Genomic DNA, 19,212 nt, shown 5'->3' with positions numbered 1-19,212 from the left:
CTTATTCATCCAACTCACACTTACTAAGCACTGACTAAATGCTCCACATGGGGCTTCCCTGGTGGCACAGAGGTAAAGAATCTGCCCACCAAGCAGGAGACATGGGTTCTATCCCTGGGTAGGGAAGATCCCCCGGAGAAGTTAATGGCAACCCACTCTAGTATTCTTGCCTGAGAAATCCCTTGGATAGAGGAACCTGGCAGGCTCCAGTCCTGCTGCTGCTGCTGCTGCTAAGTTGCTTCAGTCGTGTCCGACTCTGTGTGACCCCATAGACGGCAGTCCACCAGGCTCCCCCGTCCCTGGGATTCTCTAGGCAAGAACACTGGAGTGGGGTGCCATTGCCTTCTCCAATGCACGAAATTGAAAAGTGAAAGTGAAGTCGCTTAGTCGTGTCTGACTCTTAGTGACCCCAGGGACTGCAGCCTACCAGGCTCCTCTGTCCATGGGATTTTCCAGGCAAGAGTACTGGAATGGGGTGCCATTGCCTTCTCCGGCTCCAGTCCATGGGGTCGCAAACAGCTGGACACAACTTAGCAACTACAGAACAATAACAAATGCTCCACATGGGGTATATAAAGATGTGTAAAACCTGGTCTTGCCTTTCAGGAGCAGATCGGATATATTCATTGATAACTGTAATACAAAGTTGAGAATGCTACAATGTTAGTTGCTCAGTCATGTCTGACTCTTGAAACACCATGGACTGGAGCCTGCCAGGCTCCTATCTCTAGGCAAGAATACTGGAGTTGGTTGCCATTTCCTTCTCCAGGGGACCTTCCTGACCCAGGGATCAAACCCAGGTCTCCTGCATTAGCAGGCAGATTCTTTACCATCTGAGCCACCAGGGAAGCCCATAGACAAATAAACAAAGGATGTGAAACTGGTTTGTAAACAGAGCTGGGCTGCTGGGGCGATAAGCAATCATGGCTGTGCACAAGTGCCAGGGTGCCTGTTCATATCCAGGTCAGGATGTGAGTCTGGTCTGCCAAAGCAGAGTGAGACGCAGGCAGAATGGAGCACTGAAGGCGGCCAGTCAGGAGGAACCTTTGTATCTGTATCTGTCTTTGACTGGCTGTGTGATCCTGGGCTAGTCCCTGCCCTATCTGGTGCCAGGGTCCTCTCCCGTACAATGACAGTCCCGGGTTTCATGCTGCAGACACCCAGTTTCACCTTCTAGGCCAGGCAGGGCTGGTCCTTTGTGCTCCCTGGGATTTGAGTGTGCAGTGAGGAAGAGAGTCGAGAGAGAAGAAATCATCAGAGAAGGGTTGGAGTAGAAAGGAAATATGGACGAGGGGGTGTGACAGAGCATCTGGAAGAGCAGACTCAAGGCCCGGACGGGAAGCGGCCAGAGGCTCTGGGCCAGCTACCTTCAAGTGCCATGAAAACAGAATGAGCAGGTACAGTGGACGTTCAGGATCTCTGCAAACAGGACTCCTCTACCCCAGACCCAAGTCTCCAAAGTGTAAAGTGAAATCTTTCCCCAGTGTTTTCAGGGTTCCCATGCTTGCTCCTTGGAATAAAAGCTATGACAAACCTAGACAGCGTATTAAAAAGCAGAGATGTAGTTGTGTGAGAGTTGGACCATAAAGAAGGCTGAGCACTGAAGAACTGATGCTTTCGAATTGTGGTGTTGGAGGAGGCTCTTGAGAGTCCCTTGGACTGGCAAGAAGATCAAACCGGTCAATCCTAAAGGAAATCAACCCTGAATATTCATTGGAACAACTGATGCTGAAACTGAAGCTCCAATACTTTGGCCACCTGATGAGAAGAGCAACTCATTGGAAAAGATGCTGATGCTGGCAAAGATTGAGGGCAGGAAGAGAAGGGGGTGACAGAGGATGAGATGGCTGGATGGCATCACCGACTCAATGAACATGAGTTTGAACAAACTCCAGGAGATGGTGAAGGACAGGGAAGTTTGGCGTGCTGCAGTCCATGGGGTTGCAAAGAGCTAGATATGACTGAGTGACATGTCAGAGCAACAAACGCTACCCCAGTTCTATGTGCCCTCTCTGGGTTGGACTCTGGTCATACTCTGTCCTAGTCCCCTAGGGTAGAGGACACCATTCCTTTCCATTAGAATTCCCTCCCCTAGGGTGGCAGATGTGACAACAGAGTGCGGTCTCCTTCAGCGGTACTGTGTTTACAGGTCCAATACATTCCTTCTCTGCGTGTGAAGTGCCCTGGACTTGAACTCATGGATGTGAGTCAAATTTGCTGCTTAAAAGTTGTGGAGAATGGAGGCACTTAAGTATATTTGTGAAAAACAACCCTTTTCATCTGTAATTTTCCTCAACTGTAAAATGGGACTTTTAGCACCCACTTCAGAGATTTGATCTGAAGAAGTGGTTAGAACAATGTCCTGATAAATAGGGTGGATATGAGTTACTATTTATAAAGCAAGTTCAAGAACACTTGGATAATCATCTGTAAACGAGGGTTACACTATTTGTGCTGTAGAGATCAAATGACAAGAAGCAAGTGAGATTCTGAATAAAACAAAACTAATGTTATTTGAACAGATACCGATGCCAAATGCTTGGCAAATGTTACCCGATTTGTGAGATAAGAAGGATCCTCATGTGATGGAAGTGAAAGTCACTGTTTAGTCGCTGAGCTGTGTCCCACTCTTTTTGACCCCCTGGACTGTAGCCTGCCAAGTTTCTGTCCATGGAATTCTCCAGACCAGAATACTGGAGTGGGTAGCCGTTCTCTTCTCCAGGGGATCTTCCCAACCCAGGAACTGAACCCACGTTTCCGCATTGCGGGCAGATTATCATCTGAGCCACCAGGGAAGCCCACCAGGGAAGCCCACCAGGGAAGATTTAAAGCTACTGATGGCAAATGTCCCTGTGGGAGATAGCCCTTAGAGCAGAACCCCCTGCGGTCTGAATCCCAAAGCTCAGGCTCAGGTCAGGGAGATATTTGAGGGGGAGATGAGAGAAGAGTGCTTCAGTGTGCCTTTAAGCATAGACAGGAAATCCTTTGGGCTTCCCAGGTGACTCAGTGGTAAAGAATCCGCCTGCCAATGCAGGGGACTGAGGTTCAACTCCTGGGTCAGGAAGATCCCATGAAGAAGGGAACGGCAACCCACTCTAGTATTCCTGCCTGGGAAATCCCATGGACAGAGGAACCTGGCAGGCTACAAGCCACGGGGTCACAAAGAGTTGGACACAACTCAGCGACTAAACAGCAGCAGCAGTAACAGGTAATCGTTTCCTCTGCCTGCTCAGGGGAGATGATCCATGTGACCTTAGGGGGTTGGGGAGCTGCAAGTGAGAATACAGAAGTTGGGTTGATCAAAAAGTTCCTCTGGGTTTTCCAAGACTGTTGTGGACAAACCTGAAGGACCTTTTTGGCCAATTCAATATAGATAGATATGATCTCAAGCAAGAGACCTGCAAAAATTAAAACACCTGTGTTTTAGAATAGCCAAAACAAATTTCTGCAGATTTTAGAGCCTCACAGTATTTGAGAAATTCTGGCTGCCTTATATGCTGACCAGTGAACCTAACCCACCCAGATACTGTTACAAGGGCTTAGAGCCAAAATCAAGCAAAAATGTCCAGCTGAGAATTTCTTGCTGTTCTTCTGCAATGTAACATGCAGACTGGACTGTAGAAAAGAAGGGAAGAGGAAGTGACTGGGAAGAAACATTCCAGTTAGAAGCTGAAACTGAAAGGAAATTCATGAAATTCTTGATAAACTTCCTGTCACAACTGTAACAGGATTAACAAATCAGACCTCTTCAGGACCGTGGGAAAAAATCATTTAAACTAAGATGTCAAGCATGAAAAACAAAACCTAACAAAAACAAAGTAATTTTTTCGGGGTGGGGTGAATGAAGAATAATTTGGAGAGCTGAATCTTCTCTGGTCTAAAAAAAAAAAAGTTGGCAAGTTTCATTTTCAAAGCTCCTTTGATTTATAAAAATGAAACAAAAAAAGAGATTTGAAAACTATCAGTTCAGTGATTTTTTTTTGGTCTAAGGGTTTTTCTTTGCTTCAAAATTGCAAAAACTTAACAGCTATTTTATAGATTAATTGACTCATTCATTAAGAAATTTATTGAGAACCAGATATAATGCTAGGTGCAAGGAGTAGATATAAAAAGGCAGTCTCTTTCAAGAGGATGGGTAAAAAAGTGGACACATAAAAATATCAGTTAGAACTGATGATGTAAATGAAATATCAAAGCTGGTATGAAGTCAAGGAGGAGGGAAGAGGAGATAAATGGATGATCAGTGCAGTCTGTGAGTCCAACCTCAAATTAAAATCGATTTTTAAGAGTTTTATGATGATTCCTCAAATTTTAATTGTAAGCAGTTTCATATTTTTCTGTTTTCAGAGTAAAATTTGGGCTTTGGCTAATGCTCTGACAGAAATATACATTATTAATGGCTACTATTGATGCTACAATAAATTATTTTGAGGCATCTTGCTTAGATTTCTGTTCGGGGATAATTAATTTTTAATGGCTTCATAAACCATCATTTATAAAATCATTGACTACTGCATTATAACTATCACAAACCAAACACATAGCATTTGGTTTTTTATTAATCAGTGGGTTGTAGAAATTACATTAGTCTTTTTTCTTTTCTTATTGATTTTTGGTAACAGGAAGAGTGGCAAAGATATATAGGCCAGTTACTCCAGTGACCCTACGAAAGTCTTAAATCACAGAGGTAATTACTAACAATTAGGATGCTGTTTTGATTAGTTGTAGAAGTACTTTACCTAGTTCAAAGTTTCTTGCACATGACTAACCATCTTAATGCAACATTGTACTAGGCATATTAAATAGATCATTTTCTCCTAACTGCATTTTTAGTGATCAAATCTATGTTTGAACTATCTAAGATTCCCTTAAATGTTAATAGAACAGATAGTGCAAATAAGAAAATTATTTTTCATGAGCTCACCTGTACAGCATACCAATTCTTGATATTTGTTTAGTTTTCTAAGTGGAATTTAATCTTGTCAGAAATTAAATTGGTATCATCTCAAGTTTCCAAAGGAAAGAGAAAAGCAAAAGATTCAAACTTCTCTTCTGAGGATGGGGATTTCTCAAGAGACTGACCTTTTGATTTGGGCCAAGTCTATAAACATGAAAATGGAAATCATGCAGTCCTATTATTTTAAAAAGTGGTTTTAGGTGAAATTTTTAAAGATATATGAAAGTACTGTGAAATCCTATGATAAATAAAGCAACAGAAAGTTGTTTTTCAAATAGTAATCATTGGAAAGACCGATTTTAATGCCGCACCCCCAACAACCTCACGTGCAATAAAGGCCTTAGCTCTGCAGTTCATTAATTCAGAAAAAATATAGAAAACACTTTGTATACCTTGGTCTGTGAAGCTGTCATTCTGTAAGTTTGGCTACATCCTCCAACAACCCTCATGGTTCCTCTGCCCCATCCCAACACACATGTCATATGACTCCTATTTCTCACTTGGCTATTCAGTTAGTTATATGCCACAGCTAAAATCTCAGAAACTTACGGTATAAATGGAAAGTTGAATTTAGACTAATGATCTTCAAACTGGGCTCCACGTAACCATTAAAATCTCCTTGTGGAGGCATTTATCTCTGTGGACACATTCAAATTTGTATCCATACCGTCTTCACTGGGCCACAAGCTTAATTTGTGATTTTGAGGGGGGGGGGAATAAAATATCAACAGAAGAATTGCACACATTTGAAGAGTTTGAAAATTGTCAAGTTTAAAAATCCTTAAGGCAGCATATTTTTTGCATAATAGTAGTCTAATATAAAAAATTTCCTATGGACTATACAAAGAAATGCAGGAAACATTCTTAATGAATGAAATCCTCACTATCAGGTTCATAGTACCTGATAGGCAGGTAACTTCTATAAAAACAAGAAATAAACTATGGAGACTTTATTCAAAGAGCCCCATTAAACAAACAAAAAGCAACATACAAACAAAACCCACAAAACTTGTGTTTTACCAAAGACTGCGATTCATGGGGTCGCAAAGAGTCGGACACGACTGAGCGACTGATCTGATCTGAGTGTAAAGTGGAAAAAAAAATCAGCCAAAAAATCAAAGCAATTCAAACAAAATGTGATTTCAATCATGTACAGCCATTGACAAACTTCCACATTCTGGTCTTCCACATTCCACCATTTTACTTAAACCACATTTGCTAATTCTCTACCTATTAGTCCTTTAACAGGAATGAAAAATACTGAAAGGCAGTGACCCCGCTTTCACTTCCAGCAGATGACAAAGTCAAAAGTGGACTCTGGCCTTGAACAGCTGTGTGCTCTGGGATGGCCTCCCCCACCCCCAACCCCCCGACCCCTGCGCCCAATTTTTCTGTTGTCAAACAGGGGTAATAGCCCCCACTTCACTCAATAATAGTGAAGATATAAGATCCACGTCAGCGTCCATCAAGGGCCTAGGACAATACCAGTCTTGCATTAGGTACCTTTAAACCCTTAGCACAACTCCTCTCCTGGGGAGCACACTAAGCCTGCTGAGGGCAGCTGGCTCTGGCTCCCTCCCTCACACTTCAAACCCACAGCTCCTCTCCTCCCTCCTGCAGGGGCCAAGAGGTACCTCCTCAGGTGTGAAGGCGATCCCTCAACTCTCGGCAGGTCTCCTACATGCCCGGGCACTTTCCTCCAGGAGGTCCCTCAGAGAGGGGAGAATTATGCATTCCACGTTTTCTTCACTCTCCCTGAGCTGGCTCCTTTCTTTAAACCTTAAACATATTCTAGTTTCTTGCTTTAAAAAAGAAAGGAAACTTCTTTGACTCCACCTCCAGGACAGTCCTATCTTTTGTTTCTACTTCAAGGCCACTTTTTACAAAGTTGTTTGAACTGGCTGTGTCTGGGTCCTCACCTCCCACTCACTCCTCCGTTTACTTGAAATTTGGCTTCCAGCTCCACCAAAGCGAAGAAACGTTTGTCAGCAAATCCCCAACGATTTCCTTGTTCCTTTCAGCGGCTGCTTCTTGGGCCTTATCACATCTATAGCATTCCTAGCTCCCCGGGGCTGGGGCACTGCGGAAGATTCCCCTCTGTAACCCTGCCCGAGAGTCTGACACCGTGGCCGCCTGTCTCACCTCCCCCATATCCTTCGTGAGTTTCTCTTTCTCTGGCGATCCCCAAACGTCGGTCTTTCTCAAGGCCCACTCACTGCCTCCCTCCTTATTTTCTTCAGCATTCTTTCCCTCGGTAAATTCATCCACGCTCTCTGCGTCCACCCGTAAGGTGAACAGAAAGCCCTCTTTGTCCCCACAGTTCTGGTTTACCTCTGTTTTTCCAGACTAATTGTTGATCTCCACCCTTCCCCTAAAAATCCTAGTTAGGATGGAAACAAACGGTACAGTCCCCATATCACTTACTATTTGTATGCAGATGACTCCGAATTGGGGCCTTAAAAGCACAGAGGCTGAGAAGGTGGGCCCTCGAGTTAGCCCCCTGGGTTTAAACCCTGCTCCATTGCTTTATTAGCCTCTGAGACCCTGGGGCGATAATGTAATCTCTCTGCATTTAAGAAATCTTACGTACAAAACAGGAATACTAAAACGGACTTCTTTTAGAATCAAGGGTTAAATGAACACATATGAAGGCCTTTGCATACGGTCTACCATATTTTTAAGTGAATAAATTTAGCTATCTCAAACTTGTCTCCTGAGTTCCTGACGTTCTAGAGAGTAGAATTTGATGAGTTCAGGTGAGATTTACTACGGGGGGTGGGGGGTTGGGGGGGTGGGGGGGTGGGGGTGGGGGTGGGGCAGGGGAGGAGCAAGAGGTGACTTAGTCTGTGTGGGCTTTTTATCACTTGTAAATTCTTTGGATACCACTATTCTCCCATCAAACTGTGGCTGAATTCCTCACAGAAGACTCCTGTGACCTTTGAACAATCCTTCCAAAGGTAAATATCGATCATCCATGGGAATGACGGTGGTCTATTTTTCTGTGCACTTTCAGAGAACTGCTATATAATTTATGCTTAATATTGGCTGGGGATAGCTTGGTGGAAATAAACTCTGCTTCTAAAATGCTTGGGTCAAGTCATTTTTATTTTTCATGACTGTGGCCATTTCCACCATTCCTAAAACATCAAAATTCTTCAGTGACAACTTGGATATGAATCAGCTCAACAGTTTCTTGGCAATTAAAAGAAAAAAAAAAGATGTAATTTTAGAAAATACTTTAGGAATGAGAATGTTGCTGTATATTTTAGGAAACTGAGCACAGTTTCACCTCTTTCAGATTTTATGGCTAACTTTTCTATTTTCCATAGATTTCTCATAATCCCTAAGGAAGTGTGTCTTACTTTGATTGAAACTTTTCAAAATAGGAGAGATTTTATTTTATACATGTTTTCTCATAGTTCTCAATTTCATATCTTCATTTTCATCTGATACACTAGCCTAACTACAACAGTTTGCATTTATAGACTTTGTTTTTTAACCTAGGAGATGATCCTTCCTTCTATGTATCTCTCCAAAGCTTGTGGATGAATTACCGAGCTCGTGTATACCCAGAGGGCTTTTTCTTAAGCGTTCCCTGTTTGATCTGTGACTCAGCATTGTGTTCCCTAACCCCTTCCTCTCCTGAAATTCTGTTCCTTCTTTAAGACCCAGTTTAAAATATAGTTCTAAGAGCCTTCTCTATTCCCAGAGAGAAAAATTCCCCCCTTCCTCTGACAGACACCTCTGTTTAGCCCTTGGTTCTGGCTTCTCTGGTGGTTCAGATGGTAAAGAATCTGCCTACAATGCAGGAGACCAGGGATCGATCTCTGGGTTAGGAAGACCCCTGGAGAAGGGAATGGCTACCCATTCCAGTATTCTTGCCAGGGGAATTCCATGGACAGAGGAGCTTGGCGGGCTACAGTCCACGGGGTTGCGAAGAGTCGAACATGACTGAGTGACTTTCTGCTTTACTGTATAATTAACTGTCCATGTGTCTTCCTACTCCAGTACATCCTAGTCCTGGGGAGCAGAAATGGGCCTCACCTATCCTTGTACCCCTCATGGACCAGTGTCTGAGGCAGAATATGGTTATTACCCATTGAGCATTTACCCTGTGCAAGGCCTCTTCTATACTCAGGACCTAGTGAAGAAGGAACTGTTATACCCATTTTACAGATGAGTAAACTGAGGCTGGGAGAAGTTATGTCAATCATCCAAGTTTGTACAGCTGCTGAGAAGAGACAGCACTCATCCCTTATGGACAGTGACTCTTCTGCTTGATTAGATAAGCATAAGATTTTGTTTTGCTTCTTTAGGAGGAAATATGGCTCCAGAGACTGAGCTTTTAACCTCAGCTATACATATATAGTGAAATCAAGAGGAAAAAATAATTTTACCAAAAAGAAAAAGAGTTGCATATAGTTTTCCTTTTTTTTTCCTCTGTTGATAAACAAAACAAAGCAATGCTGTGTGCACAGCTTTAAATTTTTCTTTGTGAAAACAGGACAAGTATGAAGTGAACCTAGTTGTTTTTTACCACTTATAGTTAACAGTTCTGAGTGAGTCAGTGGGAAAGTCAGGGCTGCACTAAAGCCACATTTGTGTTTCAAATGTTTCTATACTTACATTGACTACTCTAGATCATAACTACTCTAGATTCAACAGTTGAGTAAGAAGTTTCCATGATTGTAAAGGGTTGGGGTGGGGGTGCTAATATTGACTAAATTACTTTCAACTGATGAACAGGTTGGATTCTGAAAATTCTGTCTCTAGGAAGGGCCACAGAAGCCCATTTAACCAACGATGAGAGCACTAGTCTGAGTCAGCAGGCCAAAGGTTTCTGCCACCACCAATGCTCACTTTACCTCTGTGTGTTTAAGCTTGAAGTTGGAGAAATGGCCCCTATGTTCCTCTAGGGAGATTGTCCAGAAGAGCTTTTAAAATGACATTATTTTATTATTGCTGTTGGTATTATTTTTAAACAATATTATCTAGTATTCAGATAGGTTTCTATGGGGAACAAAGGTTTTGAATGGGAAAATGGGGATTCTAAGAGCCAGTTTCTGTCTGCTCCCTACCAACACTATTTGGTAGAGGGATCTGGAAGGTCTGGGTTCCCACTGCTCTGGGTGGGATTTCCCTAGGTTTCAAGCCCAAGGCTGGGAACAAGAGGAGGAACCAGGTGCAGGAGGGGAGAGGACCAAGGAAACTGAACCCACCACCACACCAGGCCTTTCCCAAGTCATGCTTTCCTCCCTTCAGATCTGAGTTTGGGCCTAAGAGTTTGTTCCTACTGTGTGTTCAACAGAGCTCTTACCCCTTATCCCTCAGTAACAAAACTAATCCAACGGCACTGCCTACCTCAGGGTTAATTGTGGAAATGAAATGATCTGTAAACTCCATGGATGTTAAATGTTATTCTGAGTCATCTCAGCATATCTGGGGGATGGGACTTAGCAGTTAAGGAAACTGTCCAGTGAAATGAAGTTTTATCTTATTATTTAAAAATGTAACTTATTATTTAGTGACATTGTTTAGTACCCTCTCAACAGTATGCTCAGTGTTTTGGCTCCTCTATTTATTCCTCTTAAGACCTGGATAAAATTGGTACTTCATTTTCTCCATTTTACACATTCAAAAATTAAAAGATTGAGTCATCTGCCCAAGGTCATCCATTTTATAAAAAGCAGAGCTAGGAGTCATAACCGATGCCAAGCCTTTGTGGTCAACCACAACATATAAGATTACACAGACAATAGAAGCGTCATCTCTTTTCTCCAGTTCACAGCTCACTGTTTCCCTGCACTGTATGCTGTTAGAGATTTAGTGGCTTATCAGTCATGCACCCTTATTAGACAATATTACAATGATAACAGTTGTCTCTTTAGGACTCTTCAGTTAAGTGGAGGTGGGGTGGAGTAGACTAGGCTGGTGATTCCTTCCTATACATTAAGTGCCCCAAAAATGAGGATCCTAAGAAAGGCTGGTCAGAAATGTGAAATAGTATTGCTTAAAATAAAATGGGAAAACTCAAAGTACTTACTCATTAAAGTAACTGGTGATTTAGAAATGTACTTCTCAGTTGGTCCTAGATCTTTTTCCTAGAGAGACTCCTTTCTCCGCTGGAGGTTGAAGCGTCAGGTGGGAGAGCCCAGAACCTGGGCTCAAGGCAGGTAAATTCACCTCTGGGGGCTGCTCCGTTTGTGAGCCAGCGTCTGGGGAGAAGAGGCCATTTCCGGTGGCATCTGGAGCAAATAACATAAATCAGCACTTTCTTGCATTAGGAAGTGGAAGACTAATGACCGAAGCTTTAAGAACTGGGCAAATAGGGAAACAAACTGGTAAGTAAATCAAACTGGAGCTTCTTCCTGAAATTTGGCTCTTAGCTTGCTTTCATTTTACATTTCTAAGTAATTTGGGTGTAATGTCTATTGACTCTTGCTTTGTTTCATTTTAACAATTCAAACTCTGGGTTCTTATCACCCTTATTTGTGTGGTTTGTTCACAGCTGGGAAAGCTATTAGAAGGGGAAAGGGGGAAAGACTGGGGACTGGAAGCAGAAGTGAAAAGAGACATAAGAGAAATGATGAGAGGAAGACTGGTCCCTTTTCTAATTAATTTTTTAAAGTCAGAATCCTGAATTTTTGTATGGGGGCATTAGAGTTTACAGGCCACTTTCAAATCCCTTCCCTTGTTCCTCCCACCTCCTGTGGGTGGAAGGATAGACCATTCCGCAGCTGCAGAAAGCAAGGGGTCTTAGCCACAGGCCTCTGGTAAACACAAAGTGGCAAAGCCTCCTCTCCTGCTCCCCTGGAAACCATCAGGTGACAGGAAACGGAAATGGGAAGTGGTTCTCTGATTGATTAGATAAGCTCAGAGCTTTGTTTTGTTTGGGAAGGATCTGACTTGGAAGAGGAGTATCACTTCTACAGATCCCAAGAGGAAAGAGAAGGAAGAAATAAATCAGAAAAAAAAAAAAAAAAAAGAGGAAGTGAAGTTTTAGAAGTTTTCTCCCAATAGTGAACCTTCTAAAGTATGTCAAACACTTTAGGATAAGGTATCTCTCCATTGCTTTAAATGGTGTAAGATACCTAAGGAACAAGAGTAACAGATTCCAAAATAGTGCTGAAATAATGTCTTTCATCCCTTGATTTTTTTAATTTTAAATTGTTTCAGGTAAATTGGCCTATTAAGTGATGCATTTATCTTTTCTTGAAAAATATTACTTTACTTCGCTGACTGCCCAATGTATGGCTTAAAAATTAATCCCACACATTACACTGTTTTTATCCTATTTTCTATAGCCACAAATCAAATTATTTCACACTTTTCCCATGAATTTAATTACAATGATTATTGTGTCTCAAGGCAGGGCTGTACCTAGAACCCAAATGATAACTTTTGTATTTTAAACTTCAGAGTGGCTTGTGACATCACTGAAAATGTGCCATTATTTGATTCTAGCTATTCTACAAATGAGTTGCAAATCTAACTTTAGTATTTTAAAATTCAGAGTAATTTGTGATATAACTTTGAAAACTTGCCATTATTTTGAGTCTAGCAATTTTGTAAATGAGTTGCAGATCTTTCCAGTTCTCTAAATTCCAGCTAGTGTGTACATGGTGAGAATAAAAGAACAATTTAGAGGATGACTAAAATTCACATAATCATCCTAAGACCAGAGAACAGAGGAGCTGTAATAATGCAAATGCTAATCTCACTTGTACTCTTCAAATTCAAAATGAATTTTTTTGAGACCAAGTAACAGATTATTTCCCACAGATTTTCTTACTTCTAAGAACTTATTATGATATATGGAGAGAGTCACAATTGCTGTTCTGGCCCCATTTCATGTTCTATAGCTCAGTGAGCTGGCTTTCTCACCCAGCTTTTTCCTAAAAGATAATGAGAACTATGCATGTATAATGTTTTACACTTAAAATGTGCTATCACAATAAATCCTGGTTTACAGAGTAAGGCAAGCTCTCATTATCTTCACTTTGCAGATGGTAAACTGAGGGAGAGCAGAAATGACATAAGTCACCTCGATGGGTCAGCACAGGATGGAGCACAGCTGAGTGCAGGCGGGCATTTTCACGGCCCTCTGCGGGGGAAGTCAGACAGGGCACACTGGCCTCACTGTCATCTTTACACCATTTTGCTTGTTTCTAGAAGCTACTTAATGCACAGGGTGCAAAAGTTCAAAAGGTGTATGAGAAGTAAGTTTCTTTCCCTTTCTTGTTCCCTAATCCCTTACTCTTCTTTCTAGAAACAATACTGTCACACCTTGTCTATTCTACCAGAAATATTCTCTGCAGATATTCTATATCTGTCTGAAATATTTTATTCTCTTTTTTCCTTTCGAAAGAGTCAACTTCCATTTTTATTGAAGGCTCTGGAAAAAATACAAACGCCACTTAGAACCAGTGGTAAACTGCAAAAAATCTGGTAAATCATCCAGACTGTCGCAAGCACTCAGATGTTTGAAATGCTGTAGAAAACTCGAGAGTCACAACAGCCTATGAAAAGAGGTGGGCTACTGTCCTTTTGGGTTTGGCCCTGATATCCCATCTGGGGATCACTCAGAAACCTTGATCTTGATTTGTGATGTGGTAATTGCATGTCTTTTGATGGAGAGGACTGGAGCCAGAGCGATGATGCTATGAAATAAAGTGAACTGCTGGATGTCTGACTTTGGGGCCAAACAGACTTGGGTTTGAAACTTGATTCTTTCACTTTGGGAGTCACTTAACTCCTCTGTGACACTGCGATTTTCTCATCTGTGAAATAAGGATAGTGATAACCACTACAAAGAGGCATGGGTTTAAGGAGAAAATAGATCCAAGTACCAGGTACACTGCCATGGCTAGTAAAATATATCTGTATCATTAGTCATGGCTCATTTTATTCAGTCTTTCCCTCATTCATTCAAAATAATTGTGGTAGGCAGTGTACGAAGTGCTGGGGAGAAATCACTGTGAATATGTGGGGGGAAACCCCCCCCCAAAAAAAACCCTTGCCCTTATTGAGTTGATCTTTGTGTTAGGGGAGGCAGGTAACTAAAGAGCAAGTGAAATAATATGTTAGATAAATGAGAATAGGAACATGATTGCTGGATGGGGCGAATGTAAGGACTGCGGGTTGGAATTTTAAATAGGGTGGTGATGGGGTTCATGACGCATGCAGCACCTTGACATGTTAAATATTTTAAGCTGAAAGAATGTGAGAAACAGCAGGTACTGAAAAGACTCTGACCACCACCCCCACCCTTCCCCACCCAACCCTGAAAGCAAGTCTTAAGACCCTGTGTGGGAGAAGCTCTCTCCATTTAAGAAATGAACATTCTTGGACTTCCCTGATAGCTCAGATCATTAACAATCCGCAGATCCCTGGGAAGATCCCCTGTTGAAGGGAATGGCCATCCACTTCAGTATTCTTGCCTGGAGAATTCCACAGACAGAGCAGCCTGGGGGCTACAGTCCATGGGATCGAAAAGAGTCGGACATGACTGAGCGTCCTACACGTACACAGCATCCTTATCTCTGAAGACAAAGGGACTCCGAGGAATTCCAATAAACAGGGCTTGCTAAGTTCCCTCAGTTCACTGCCCTTAACTCTCACCCTTTGTCCTATTGATCTTCAAATCCAGTTTGAAAACATTCAGGCCTATTCAATGGATGCAAGTTTGAACAAACTCGGGGAGATAGTGAATGACAGGGAAGCCTGGCATGCTACAGTCCATGGGGTCGCAAAGAGTCAAATAGACTGAGTGACTGAACATCAACAAGAATCCTCCCTTTGGGTCTTCATTTCTTTAGAAAGGCTAATTTGTAACTTTTCTCTTGTTAATTTGTCTTTTGTTACAGAGATCCTGCTAAGAACAGTGCAATGGAAGTAAACAACCTTGGTTCAGAGGAGGCTGCTGTTGAGAAGTTGAGGGTGGAGGTGGGGGTATGGAGCAAACTTGGTGAAATCTGGTGGGAGGAAGCACCAAGCAGAGAGAAGAACAAGGAAACAAATTGACTGGGCTGGAGAGAACAAGGGAGAAAGACACAGGAGATGGACTTTCTTCACACAGAGAAGAGAGAGGCAGATGGTGACGGAGTCCTTGGGCCTAGAAAAGAAAACAGCGGTCTCCAAGGCCCTTGCTGAATCATCTGACTTTGGGGAAAACAAAACCGAACTTTAAGTCCCGCCCTGATGCTCTGGGACTTACCGTCCCCTGCCCAGGGGACTTATCGCCCCCTGCCCAAAACCTCCCACCCCCTGTTCAACTACAAATGCCATCTCAGCTGAAGATTACTGAAAACGTCCTGCCTGCCTAACATTTCCCTCATCGCTTCCACAAACCTCCCTTTAAATATGAAGCCTCCCTGATCCGTCTTACACGCAGCCTGGTCGTTAGGCCGACTGTCACCCCTCCTTGCCTGAATAAAGGTAACCTACTTTTCTTGAGGTCGTCTCTCCTTTTCTGCCTCGGCCCGAACTGTACCTTACAGCTGGGAATTCCCTGGTGGTCCAGTGGTTAGTTAGGACTCCGTGCTTTCACACTGTGGGTGTGAGTGAGGGCTTGGGTTCCATTCCTGGTGGGATCCTGGAGAACTAAGATACCATAAGCTACATTGTGGGGCCCCAAAAAACAAAAAGTCAGGGAGAGGGGCAGATTAAGGGTCATTGAAAGGACTTGGGCTTGTTATTTGAAAGCTGTTGTGAGGGGCTTGAGCAGAAAATTAACACCCACCTTAATAAGACTGGGATGTGAGGGAAAGCAGGAAGACCAATTAAGGAAGTTACCAAGTAATGCAGGAGTTGAGGCTTAAAACCAGAGTGACATTAGCCAAGGAATGAGAAAGAGTCAGATTCTGGATATATTTTGAAGTAGAGGTGACAGGATTTGCCTGTGGAGAGAGGACAGGGTGTGAGAGAAGGGGGGAATACAGAGCTAGCTCCATGGCTCTTGGCCTGAGCACAAGAGGGACAAAGTTACTGAGATGGAGAATCAATGGGAGAAACAGATTTGGGGGTGGATGGCTTGTTCCCTTTGAGATTCCTTGTACACATCTAAAGTCAGCTGTGGGGTGGGGATTTGGCACTGGGCAGAAAGGACTAGCCTAGAGAGAGCAGTTTGGTTTGGGTTTGGATGCTGTTGCCAATGGAGATGGTGAAGCTACAGAAGAAAAGAGGTCTGAGAATTCCTGGGAGGTCAGGAAGAGGAGAGGGAACCTGGAAAGGGCCTGAGAAGGAAGAGTCAGTGGCTGCAAGAACAAAGTATGAGGTCCTGGAAGCCAAGAGGAAAACGTGTTTCAAGGGAGGAAGGATGGTCTCAGTCAGAGACAGGTGATAAGTCAAGTGGGATGTTTGACCACTGGCAGGACATTGGGTGACCTAGACAGTGTTGGGGACAACTGCTGATTACAGTGGTTAAGAGAATGAGAGGAGAATTAGTGGCAGTGCACCCTCCAGGAGTTAAACTATAAGCAAAGGGAAACTAAAGATGTGGGGAAGTGGGGGGAAGAGAAATTTTGTTCCTTTTAAGATGGGAACAACAGTAGCGTGTTTGTATGCTTACAGGAATGATTCCATAAACAGGGAACAAGATGCTGCAGGAGGAATGGGAGAGAATTCTGGAGCCATTCCCTTGAGTTGGTGAAAGGACTGGTCTCTAGGGCCCAAGTGGAGGGGTTGGCCTTGGATAGGACAGTGGACATTCAACCAAAGAAATTCCAGGAAAGACACCGAATGCGGTGAAGGTGCCAGCGGGCAGGGGTTTTCCTGACTGCTGTTTTCTCAGGGAACTAGGCAGCAGGGTCCAGGTCACCAACTGAGAGTGAACCTGGGGAGGGTGGTATTAGAGGTCTGAGGATGGAGAAGTGAAAGTGAAGTCAAAGTCACTCACGACTGTTTGCGACCCCATGGACTATACAGGCCTTGGAATTCTCCAGGCCAGAATACTGGAGTAGGTAGCCTTTCCCTTCTCCAGCGGGTCTTCCCAACCCAGGAAGATCTGGGGGCGTCCCAAACTGGGGACTTCTGCATTGTGGGTGGAGAAGAAGGTATGAAATAGTCATCTGGGGAATGAGGAGGCTGTCTACTCAATAGCATGGGGCCCCACTCAAAGCTAGGAGCCCTTACTTGGATGGGCTTCCCTGGTGGCTCAGACAGTAAAGAATCCACCTGCAATGAAGGAGACACAGGTTCAATCCCTGGATCCCCAGGAGAAAGAAATGGCAACCCACTCCTGGGAAATCCCATGGACAGAGGAACCTGGCAGGCTACAGTCCATGCTCAACAGGGGTGTTTGGTTTTCTCTAGTCTGTTTCAGCCACAGAGGTGCAGGTACAGAGTAGGCAAAAATACTATTTAGTCAGATCGGAGTTTTGCCTTTCAGTTTCTGTTTATGTCAATGTGCCATTACAAATTTATAATTTGTTTTAAACCATAATTTATTTAAAAGCAAAATCACAAAAGCCCAATATTATAATTTAGTGAAAATATTCTGAATATAACGGCAGAAATGATTTTTCTTTAATAGTAACAATTTTTAATAGGTCTGGCTGCAGATTAATTTAGACTTATCTCTATATTAGCCGTTATCATTTTATCTACAGTTTCTATTTTAAGGAACACTTATTTTTCTTATCTTACTGGAATGGAGTGTTTCAAACAGGCTAGAAATCAGCCCACTAAATACTTACTTATAAATGCACTTATTTCAGCCAGCTGGCATGGCGTGTGTCTGTGTACAAATCAGTGACTGGCCACCTTAAGAAAGAGGACCAAATCTGGCAAACCACAACTCTATGTGTTTTCTTCACTTGTATGACTTGAAACAGTATACATTTTTGATCATTTCTCTTCAAATCATTTGCATTTAGTGCTTTCAAGCACATATGAATAATTTGTTTCTTTAGTGGCACAAAGTCTTCTCTGAGAGTGTGTTAAGAATTTTGAGACTGGATCAAAACTTCTCATGAGTTTATCTGTACTAATTCAGTACATGCAAGCTTTTGCCTTATAGAGGAGCAAGGCCAGAGTTGCTGGAGTTTGGGAGCTTATAGGTTGACAAGAGCCCAATTGGTGGTTTCACCAGGATGAGAGAGGAATGGAATTTATAAAGACCTCATTCTGTCAGGATTGCTTTAACTTTTCTGCAAACCTTCTTTGGAATTTTTGTTTTATGCAATTTCTCTATTCTGCTCCAGTGTAGCTTCATAGTTCAGAGCATGGCCTTTGTAGGCCCAAGAAATGAGTTCAGAGTCTGAAGTTTGTAATCTATGAGCTGAGTGACTTTGGGAAAGTCACTAACCTCTCTGGCCCAGTTCCACTTGTGGAGATTGAATAGGCCAAAGGCTAAGCAGAGTGCTTAGCAATTGGTCTATGCTCAAATTATTCTAAGAATTAGTATACATACATCCATGCTTTAGTAATACAAAATAATTACTAAGTTATCCTAATAAATTAGCAGTATAAAAATAGATTTTTAAGTGGCTAACCATGGAGCTTGGACCAAAGACTTGGCCTCCTGAGTCTTGGTCCCCTAGTCCCAGAGACACGGTCCATAAATTTCAGGAAAAATAAAAGGTTATAAACCTTTTTCACAAAGAATAGTTTAATACACTAGGAGAATTGCATCTTGAATTATTTAGCAATATTCTTTACCTTTAAATAGCATTAAACTTTATTAGAAGATTACCAACTTAGTTTTCTGAATCCAGTGTTTCTCTTCCCCCACCTCCTCTCCCCCTCGCTCATATTACCGTCTTAACCATTTGCAAGTGTACAGGGCAGTACTGCGAAGTACATTCACACTGTTGTGCAACAGACCTCTAGAACTTTTGTCTTACAGATCTGAAAAACTCTACCCATTAAACCATATCTTTCATTTACTGCTCTTCACAGCCCCTGGGAACCACCATTCTACTTTTCTGTTTCTATGAATTAGGCTGCAATAGACACTTCATGGGCTTCCCTGGTAGCTCAGCTGGTAAAGAATCTGCCTGCAATGTAGGAGACCCTAGTTCAATTCCTGGATCAGAAAGATCCCCTGGAGAAGGGATAGGCTACCCACTCCAGTATTCTTGGGCTTCCTTGCTGGCTCAGCTGGTAAAGAATCCACCTGCAATGTGGGAGACCCCAGTTCAATCCCTGGATTGGGAAGATCCCCTGGAGAAGGGAAGGGCCACCCACTCCAGTATTCTGACCTGGAGAACTCCATGGACTGTATAGTCCATGGGGTCACAAAGAGTTGGCCATGA

General features: G+C 42.8%; 1 protein-coding gene and 1 long non-coding RNA gene across 14 annotated transcripts in view; one reads left to right on the top strand and one right to left on the bottom strand.

The window, feature by feature from the left end:
* PCED1B (PC-esterase domain containing 1B) overlaps positions 1-19,212 on the bottom strand; it is a 259,218-nt gene that overhangs the window by 113,505 nt on the left and 126,501 nt on the right. For 4 of the 11 annotated variants that reach the window (XR_006550572.2, XR_006550571.2, XR_006550574.2 and 1 more), the window contains exon 6: positions 6,877-11,202. Coding sequence is in view for 1 of the 11 variants with exons in the window: in XM_044941669.2 (XP_044797604.1) it covers positions 5,350-5,439 (90 nt within the window). In the remaining 10 variants the exon portion in view is untranslated. The other 7 variants (XM_044941670.2, XR_006640960.1, XM_006053607.4 and 4 more) reach the window with 6 other exon arrangements.
* On the top strand, positions 11,159-15,412 carry LOC102404735. 3 transcript variants are annotated; one of them, XR_327114.4, is made up of 4 exons: positions 11,160-11,298; positions 12,964-13,176; positions 13,326-13,488; positions 14,824-15,412. It is a non-coding gene; the product is annotated as an uncharacterized LOC102404735 (long non-coding RNA). The 3 variants fall into 3 exon arrangements; XR_003108883.3 differs by lacking the exon at positions 12,964-13,176 and having other exon boundaries at positions 11,159-11,298; XR_003108884.3 differs by lacking the exons at positions 12,964-13,176; positions 13,326-13,488 and having other exon boundaries at positions 11,159-11,298.

This window comes from Bubalus bubalis, chromosome 4, assembly GCF_019923935.1.
Source record: "Bubalus bubalis isolate 160015118507 breed Murrah chromosome 4, NDDB_SH_1, whole genome shotgun sequence".
Lineage (NCBI taxonomy): Eukaryota > Metazoa > Chordata > Mammalia > Artiodactyla > Bovidae > Bubalus > Bubalus bubalis.
The sequence above is the reverse complement of the archived record's forward strand: the minus strand, read 5'-3'. Positions and strand labels throughout refer to the sequence as shown.